The sequence below is a fragment of the Berghia stephanieae genome, chromosome 2 (assembly GCF_034508935.2).
Source record: "Berghia stephanieae isolate SIO BIC M18660-M18661 chromosome 2, UCSD_Bste_1.3, whole genome shotgun sequence".
NCBI classification, from domain to species: Eukaryota; Metazoa; Mollusca; class Gastropoda; order Nudibranchia; family Aeolidiidae; genus Berghia; species Berghia stephanieae.
This window is the reverse complement of record NC_088361.1, coordinates 27,406,038-27,416,037: the sequence shown is the minus strand read 5'-3', so window position 1 is coordinate 27,416,037 and position 10,000 is coordinate 27,406,038. Positions and strand designations below refer to the sequence as shown.

Below are 10,000 nucleotides of genomic sequence, written 5' to 3'. Positions count from 1 at the left end.
CGTCTTTATTTCCTCTATAACTTAGAATTCAACTCTCTCCTTACTCAGAAGAGTATTTCTCGTATACTAATTCAATTGTTGAGAAAATCAAAATGGTGGTTGTATTAATATTTATTTAGTCGTGACTTTTGAATGAAATGTTTTGTTTTATTAGAGGAAATACAATAGAAAATTACATTGTTTTGCAAAATTATTTAGTCTGGCAATAAAAATACAGCGGTAATTACTTTAAGAATAATAAAAAAAAGAACTAACAAATTAATTTGTTAAAAAACAAAAACAAAAAAAACAACAAAAAACAAATAAGAAAACAATTTAAATAAATGAGTTTTGAGAAGTACTTAAAGAAAACGAGAAAAAAAAAAAAAAGAAATAATTTAAATGGATAAACAAATATATAAAAACAACACAAATTAATACTAAATTGATATAATATTAGTAAGTTAATAAATTTAATTCAATACTGGAACCTTCCCAAAGTCATTACATCAATGGTACCAGCACAAGTAAGGCAATAAATAAGAAAAAGTTCATTTGCCAAAAGCTCTATTCAGTGTTCACTGGTTATTAAGGTGGGCTCATTTGAATTAGCCCGACCTAGTACTAGAGAGGCCAGACAGCAAAAATCGGAGTTAGTTCACCGTCAGGCGACGTGACGATGAGATGACGATGTGGGGGGAGTGGAGTGGTTGGGGAGGGGAGGGGGGGGGGGGGGGGGTTGATAAAAAGAACAGGAGCGTATCCTGGTTTATGCATTACGGGGTGCATGGTCATTCGCAATCTATCAAAAATACACACAAATTGATTTCAGTACGAAGTATCAAGTTTAAGTAGTAACTTTTGAAATTATCTAATTTAGATTAGATTATTTCGGACCTGGTAATACAGCTTATAACTTGAAAAAAACAGGCTGGTATTTGCCCACCCTGCCCATTATTACCAGCCGTCCCTGGAAATGATCAAACACAAACACTCACTGTTTTGAAATTTCTCGCTTGTAGTTGTAGGCCTATGCTACGTGCTATTACTAGTGTATTACTCAAAAGAGCCCAACCCCAGCCGCCCCTCAAAAATAAACCACACACACAATTAAACAACTTCCACGCCTTATACTGTCAGATAATAATCTACAATTACAAGCGTCGATAAGAAAAGAAAAAAAAAGACGAAAAAAAAATAAATAAATAAAAAATAAACAAAGGAATGAACAAAAGTAAAATGATTAAAAAAAAATAAAAATAAGATTTAAATAAATGAAAAGAAATAATGCATTTACAACTCTTTGCAGGAGTCAATAAAAAATTCAGAGAAAAGAAAAAAATCTCGGACCATGTTAACATCACATACTCGAACTTCTCAATTTTCATCCCACCTTTACCATGTCGACCGGAAGACTCCCTTCCTCCCATCCACCGCATCTTATTTCCCCCTCTCTGCCAGCACTTTGATATTCTCTTCTTACTCCCAACCCCTCCCTCCCCTATTGCCATCAACTCAAACTCAAGCCAAGCAGCAGCAATACAATCCTCAATCCACAAACGAACCACGCCTGGATAAGCCATCACCCTGACGTGTCCTCCTGCCCCAAGGCCCAACTACTTCTCGACACCAGCAACAGTAAAGACAGTTAGCCGTACTTAGCTGAAATGGCGGTGGTGATGGAGGTGTGGGGGACGTGGCAGTAGCCGTACCTAGCGGTGTGGAAACAGCTTTGATCTGGCCGGCAATAGCTTCCTTTCCATTATGTCTTTTTCTATTTATCATGTATCTAATTGTTTTTTGTTTGTCTTTTTTAAAATTAAAAAATACAATCCCAAAGGCTTTGAGGGAGTGATGAACGGATGGAAGGGGCGTTTGAAGTGGTGGGATGAATAAAAATAGGTTTTTAAAAAATAGGAGGAAAGAAAGAGGTGACTGGAAGAAGAAGAAAAGAGAACCCCCCCCCCCCCCCCCAAAAAAAAAAAAACAAAAAAAAAACACAACACACACAACACAAAATAATGTTAATATGCCAACGGTGGATATGGAAAGGGGAGGGTTGAAAATCAAATCGAAGGAAGGATGTAAATAAAACCAGTTAAATAGATACAAAATAGCTGGAATAATGGACATAAATGAAACACTTTCCTATTCTGACACCCCCCCCCCCCCCCCCCCCTCCCCATGAAAAATAAAGAAAAGAAAAAAGAATTTTTTTTTTTTAATTCTAAAAATGTGCTGTGACTTAATGAAGTTACTTACTGCTTTTCGTAGACACGCAATAAATGACCATCATTGCTTACATCACATACAGCATTAAAGAATAAGTTTGGTAGTAGTAATGGTATTGGCGATGTGCTGTATTATGTGACACAAACTTTACATATACATAAAGGAAAAGTGTAAAGATAAGGGTAAAGAGAGACAAAATGGAAAACTCAAATAAGAAAAATGACAGTAAGAAAAGCAAGAGTACACAATGAATTTCTGAACAGATACAAAGGAACATATTATTTTTTTATAAAAAAGGTGAATTGTAAATTGTATGCAGACGCGCAGACAACACAAGAACCAGAACTGAAAAAAGTTGGCAACAGGTTGGCTGTCCTACAACACATCATAAAAAGGCCATAGTTCAAAGCACACGTCCAATTTTTTTTTTAACAAAGAACATATCGCATATTGTATGTTGTCAAGCAGAAACAATTTATTTAACAGAGTTTGGAACATAGATGTGTTAAGCATGCCTATAACACCTTTCAAAAAATAAAATTTAAAAAAAAAAAAAAAAAGTAATTGTAATGGAGATTTGATATTATACAAACACGTCAAAGGTAAACAAAATCCACCCACCACCTGAGTTAACTATTTAAAAATAATCACTAGTTTCGCTTGAAAAATGATAGTAGTTGTTCACAAATTAACTGCACACTCATAGGGAAAGAGACGAAAAAAACTTGAAAAAAATAAAGCTCAAAAAATGAAACAGAAAAGTGATACTTGAGTTGAAGTCTTTTTTTAAAAGGTTTGTCAGAAAAGGTTTTCCAACACTTTTATACCGTAATATAAGTGCATAAGGAAATGAAGACAACAATATAACAATTGAAATAAAAAAAAAAAGATGCCCAATGATAATAACGTTTAAGAAGCAGCAACAGCAATGTTTCCAAGTGTCTAGCCTGAGACCACTGAAAAAATCACAACCAATCACTGTAATGGGAATGAGAAGAGTTCACACACAAACAGTTGTGTTATAATCATGCCAACTATGCACAGCAAAACCCGAGAAAGTAACCAAACACAGCTAACAATGCAATAACTTGAAGGAAGAAATAGCAACTTCACAATACACACACACCAACATCAACATAGAGGTGTATTTCAAAATGGAATTATCTTGTGAATTAGAAAAACAGATGTTAAAATTTCATTCAGCTTTCATGTTGAAGTTGTAAGCTATGTAGTTAAATTATTATTATACAAAAAGAAAAGAATAATAATAATAAAATATCTAGCAGTGGAATAAGGAGACAGAAAAACACGAAATTCAATTATGGTGACACAACAACCTGCTTTTTCATTAGGTAAGAATTCTCTCTTCATTATGGTGTGATCTTGAGTGAGGGTTAAAAACAAAGTCGACAATATTTAAATGATATAAATAGATTCTTACCAGCTGCACTTCTTCTCCTTGTAGTCTCCCTAAAATCATAAAAAGGAGAAACACGATTTGTCTCTGATGAAGGGCTGAGATTGGGACTTAGATTAATTAAAGGAGGGCTGTGGGTGCTGATGAGATTGTCGTTGCTGTCTAAAGTCAGAGCAGCGGCGGCCGCTGCTGACGCTGCAATTTGTTCGGCAGTACTTGAAAGACACAGGTCATCAGCCCCTGGCACTAAGTCCAAATCATCCGCATAGCATGGCACAAAGTGGTGATGGTGGTGATGATGATGATGGCTAGGGTGATGGTACTGCACGAGGGGCGTGTCCTGAGACTGATCTACTGGCATAATCCAAAGTTGTATCAGTGTTAATACTCAAGTATTGCTGAAAGTTGAAAATGGAAAATAAATATATATTAATTTACACAGCTAAAAATGAATCACCCCCATCCACCCTCTCCTCCTCCTCTCCAAATCTGTCAGTTTGACAACATTCCAAACAAAACACAGACAAGGGTACTTAACCCCAACTATCTATAGAACCAAATGAATGACTTTGAATTTGAATGTGGATGTTTCGACACACTCATATTCATATGAATAGGCCAACATGAGAAGCAGTAAAATTAGGAAAAGAGAAAGGATAGCAACTGGTACAAATTTGTTAAGTGTTCTTATTGATGAAATAGTAAACCACAACACATGCTCTGGGTATAATAACTGGAAATATAGACTCTCCTGAATACATCCAAACACAACTTTAAAAAAACAAACGTTTGAATCTTATCATCCATAAAGGGTATAACAAAGTAGCATAGCATCAATGACATGCATTAATGTTGAAATTGTGAGCTAGTCGTGAAAATCAGAATTAAATGACTGTGGTTGGATATGCGAGACAAACAGGTTAGCCAACAACCGCCTTGAACATTTGAACTTTTATATATAGGCATTAAAATGTGCTCAAAGCACTTTGCAAGGGGTCAGTCAGCAACACTTACCATGCAGGACGAGCCACGACGCCAGTAAGTATTACAAATATTTTTGACAGATAACAATGTTACAAGCCAGGTACTCATTTCACACCTGAGGATGTTGAGACTCCACTGCCCACAGCTGCACTAGCTTAGACTAAGGAGGTTGATTCCAGAGTTCTTCCATAATTTCATGTTTATGTTTTTGGGCACGGTCATGGTAATAAACAGCCTATTTCAAACTTTAAAAATGCAACTTAACTCCCCTTCCATGATCCTGAGCGGATAGTTCAGGTGCCTTCTAGATTTACCTCGAGTATGTGGTTTATCAGTTGTAATGCATGGCTTCAACTTAACCTTAGTTTTCTTTTTAGAAGGAATGAAAAGACGGCATGGAACTTAGACCACTTCTGCATTGCGTGACTTTTGCTGACATACACTTACAAGTAAAATCCCCATATAGCGATATGGAACAATCAGCAGTTGACACCACAGTAACTGAAGAAGAAAAAATGTTTTCTAATCTCTAACACTGTGACATAATTGCAGTGAAATCAAAACCCATATTTCTCCCATTCCCTTTTAAGTCTGTAATTGGCACTAAATTTCCATAACAATAAGAACGATCAGTAAAAGTAGAAAGGTATATTGTAAGATGCTGCCACCTTGGCATTCCACAGTATAATCGAAGTGGCAATTCGGACTAGAGTCTGAATAGTCTTCAGTGGCTATTCGGAGGTATTTTGAAGTAAAGATTTATCTTTGCAGGATCATGAGAAACAGCAGCACTATATATATAACGAAAGTAACATCATTATCAACAACGTTTTATATTATAATTCTTACGTCAAGCCAAATAAAAATGTGATTCATTCATATTGACCACCAAATGACATTTGGGTCTGTTGAAATTATGTTATTTAGCTCAATATTTCAAGTTACATTAAGCGGTCACACAAAGTCGTGCCTTAGTAGGCCCAAGACGTTTAAAAAAGTTAAGATTAAGACCTTCTATGTAATGTAATCATTCTGCTGAAAACAAAAGACAGTGCAGCTATGTGGTCTTGTGGTATGACCCTTGCTTTCGGATCGGAAAGCCCTGGGCTCGAACCTTGCTTGGCACATAGCTGAGTCCTTAGAAAAGGCTCTTTACTCACATTCTCTCCCCGTAAAAAGTAGTCCTTCAGAGCCATTGACCCATGGAGCCGGTATTTATCCCGGTTTCTATAGCGTGAAACGGACAATTGCAATTGCTTGCTATCCTTTGGATAGGACGCTAGTCTATCGCAAAGTAGTTTCCACCAAATCTAATAGACCCAGCTACCCCGTGAACTGCTGGGTGGACAGGGGGGGGGGGGGGGGGTTCATAAAAAAAAAATAACGACGGCAACTGGGTTTGATTTTGGTCCCTTTGCATGTGAAGCGAGTGCTCTACCAACTGAGCTATCGGGACCCTCTCCTCTCACCGTACTCTTGTGTAAAATGAGTACCTGGCCGTTAACAGCATTGTCTGAAAAAAATGTAATATCCATGACTTGCTCTACATGTTGCTGTTGGCTGTTGACCCATTGTAAAGCGCTTTGAGCACGTTTAATTTTAATGGATATTGCGCTTATAAAAACTCAAGTTTTTTTGGTGTTTTTTTGTTGTTAGTTGAATATGACCTAATTCAAATTTTTACCAAAATCACAATACACTGACATTATCATTTGAGGCTACAGCTGCTTTAGTCTTTAGCATAGCATGTTCTTGTCAGTCTAACTACAAACTAAAATTGAAAGGGGTTTTTCCCCCGAAATAAATGGGACAGAGGTACCTATCTATAGTATATCGTCTATATTATCATTTATTACTATTAATTAATCTCTATATATTAATATTACCGTTGTTAGATAGATACATTAAAAATTTTGTTTTAGACATTTTATCGCTAACATTCTGAAAGTCGAAACCACACCTGGTTTTTAATTTTTATACTCAAATTCAGTTATTCACTGATAAGAAAGAATGGATTAATAAATATTGACCACTGTTTACCAACTAAAACAAAGGCTAAGGTTTAAGTTTAATAAAAAACAAATCATTGCGTGGCTGATGGAAGTTGAAAGTAATGGTTCCGGAAAAAGGCCATGAGCACTTTGGCTCCACTTCAAACTTGGCCTGTGTAGTCGTGAAGGTTGTTTCACGTTAGTGAAAACTGTAGGCCTGTGTAAATTTCAGGGGATAGGAGGAGAGAATGGGGATATTGTAGAAACACTTGTGACTTGTGAGAATGATACTGACCATAGACTGAACAGAAAACGTTGCAACTAAGTTCAAGACGATAATAATAATATCCAAAAAGAGAAATGAAAAATAATGAGAACAACGTATCCGTTAGTACACTGAAAATGCAACAGGCACAGAAGATGGCTAACCAATCCCTGCCTGAGCCGAATGAATGCGTTAGCTTCGACTCTGGCTTGCATATCAATGGCCAACTCCGCAGCAGCTTTAGGAGAAGGGAGCGAGAGAGAGAGAGAGAGTGACAGACGGAGAGGAAGTGGGACGAAGAGGAAGGAGGGATTGGCTCAACGAACGATAACCCAGTGTCCCTGTGTTTTAAAAGAGATCTTTTGCGTTGAAAATAAAATTATTAGTGTTTCAAATACCGTTTAACTGCGCACATATTATTATAAATTTTTATAAAATTTATCCGACGTTTACTTCTCTATATACCATAGAATTAAACGAATCAAGGAACACAAGCATTAATAAGTTATCCTTCCCGACAACGGATAAAAGTTTATTTCAGTCCGACGTCGTTGCAGTCCTATTCCTGGACAAATGCCACATACTGAAATTATATTATTAGATCCGGCACGTCGGATTTACTCATGTCCACATCTACCCCTTTTATTTGCATTGCTCTTCATTTTATGAAAAAAAATTGATGCATTCGGAACTGCATACTCTAACTGTATCAAATGGATGACCTCTATTTTTTTTTTTTTCGGAATTGTTGCAGGAAGCCTATTCTTATCCCTCCCCCCCCCCCCTTTCTTTCTTTTAAATTTCAGCTCACAAATTGTGCCAATGAAAATTCACCAAGAGAGGAAACAAACATACCAAAAAAAAAAAAAAAAAAAAAAAAAAATAATAATAAAAAAAGATAAAACAAAAAAGAAAAAGAAGACAATAAAATCCACCCAAAAAAGCTTTCGCTGTCATTTTACTAGCAGTATATTGAGTGGAAGAAAATCATCTTATACATCACATCTCGCCTCGCCGAAATTAGACAATGCCCAAAGTGCACACTCCACCCCTCCTTTTCTATGAATTGGTCAAATTGCGCCACCTCCTCCCCCACCACCTTCTTGGTCAAATTCCGCACACCCCCTCCTTCTATTGAGAAGTTTGACCAAAGTGTTACCGTCCCCACCCATAACGCAGGCCACTTTTTAGACATGGCACCGGTGAAAAGGCAGAACATCGAAACTATCTTGACTGATTTTTCACGGCTATTTCGGACCACCATTCCAGCTCTTTGATGATCAACATTTCCCGGTCTAAGAAGGAAAAGGTCACAATTACATCAAGAGGCAGCGTCCTCGTTGCATTTCTAGATGACCTAAGTAACACAATGACCATCCAGAATCTAAAAACAGCCGAATAGTGGAATGCGCTTGTGAGCAATTTAATACTTATGCTCCATGGAAGACAAAGACTATGACAAAACGCCTCAAAACTTTCTGGTTTCCAACCGACGTGAAAAAGCTATAATGAAATTTAGTGCAGCCGAGCGAATGACAGGACGTTAGTTCACAATACATCTTCAAGTCCGGCATTCGCGAGTGGAAACAATGTCAGAAAAGCCAAGTTGTCTTATTTTGTAGCTAAATTTATAGAAACTAAGTTATGTGAACAATTATTTTAAAATCGTATGACTAATGCACCGATTAAATCTTGAGAACTCGATCCATTACCAACAAAACTTATGTCTGCATGTGTAAACTATTAATTAATCTTTCACTTTCACTCTCTAGTGGTAATTTTCCATCTTGTTTCAAAAACGCCTTAGTTCAACTTTTGCTTAAAAGCCATCATTAGACCAGAATAATTTAAAGAATTATTGACCTTTTTCTAACATGTCCTTTCTCTGTAAGTTGCTTGAAAATGTTGTTCTTAATCAGTTACTGAATCATCTAGATGGCAATGATCTTCAACAACCTATTCAATCGGCTTTAGGAGCAGGCCTCAGCGCACCCCCCCCCCCCCCAAAAAAAAAAAAAAAAAAACAACAAAAAAAAAACCAAAAAAAAAAAAAAACAAACAAACAAACAAAAAACAAAAACAAAAAAAAAAAAAAAAACGAAACAAAACAAAACAAATAAAAAAACAACACTCTTAAACGTCCACAATGATTTGATCAAGAATGTTGACTCTATTGAAATTAATGTTTTTTGCCTACTTGATTTGTCTGCAGCATTTGACACTATCGACCATGACATTTTGTCGGCCCATTTTGAAAAAAACAATAACTTTTGGGATTACTGAAATCTGCCTATTATATCTTGTTGGTCGGAGACGGTCTGTCGTGGTGGATGGTGCCAAATAAGACAGCCAGATGCCAGATACACTGTGCTAAATTTTGGGGTACCCCAGGGCTCGGCCATTGGACCGGTCCTATTTACATTGTACATGCAACCTCCTTCACCTGCTACCTTATAGTGCATTTGGACTCTCCTATCATTTTTATTCAGACGATTCTCAAATTTATGATTCTGTTCATGCAACTGATTTAAGCAAATTGATACAAAGGATTTAATGTTGTTTTATTGAAATTGAGAATTGGATACATTATAACAAATTAATGCTGAATGATGATAAAACAGATATTTTGATTAATGCTAGGCCCAACATACTTAAATAAATCAATACATCAACGATTAATTTAGGAACTACTGTTGTTGAATTTGCCACAAAATTATAAAATCTTGGCGTCTATTTCGACTGTGACCTGTCAATGCCAGTACAAGTTAAACATTTTATCAAATGCATGTACATTGAAATAAAAAGAATCAGTAAAATTAGACACATGGTTTCTTTGAACATAGCTGAACTTCTGATAAATGGCTTAATATTATCCAAATTAGATTATTGCAACTCCCTATTAATTAACATCTCCAAAGAAAATGTTAAATACCTTCGATTTGTGCAAAACGACACTGCTAGACTAGTTTTTAAAAATAGACAAAAAATCATCTATTTCTGATCTCCTTAGAGATTGCAATGGTTACATGTTGAGAAACGCATATAAAAATGTTCCATTGTCTATAAAACGCTAAATAATTATGCCCTTGCATTTTATAATATGATCTTGTACACTTCTATTTTCAGAGTAGA

General features: G+C 36.2%; 1 protein-coding gene across 1 annotated transcript in view; it reads right to left on the bottom strand.

Moving 5' to 3' along the window:
• LOC144964609 (uncharacterized) overlaps positions 1-7,110 on the bottom strand; it is an 86,511-nt gene extending 79,401 nt beyond the window's left edge. Inside the window, exons 1-2 of the mRNA XM_078899080.1 lie at positions 6,899-7,110; positions 3,653-4,026 (exon numbers count right to left, since the gene is read on the bottom strand). Coding sequence (XP_078755206.1) covers positions 3,653-3,989 — 337 coding nt within the window. The 5' untranslated portion in view covers positions 3,990-4,026; positions 6,899-7,110. The remainder of the gene's footprint in view (positions 1-3,652; positions 4,027-6,898) is intronic.
• Between the last annotated feature and the right edge of the window lie 2,890 nt (positions 7,111-10,000).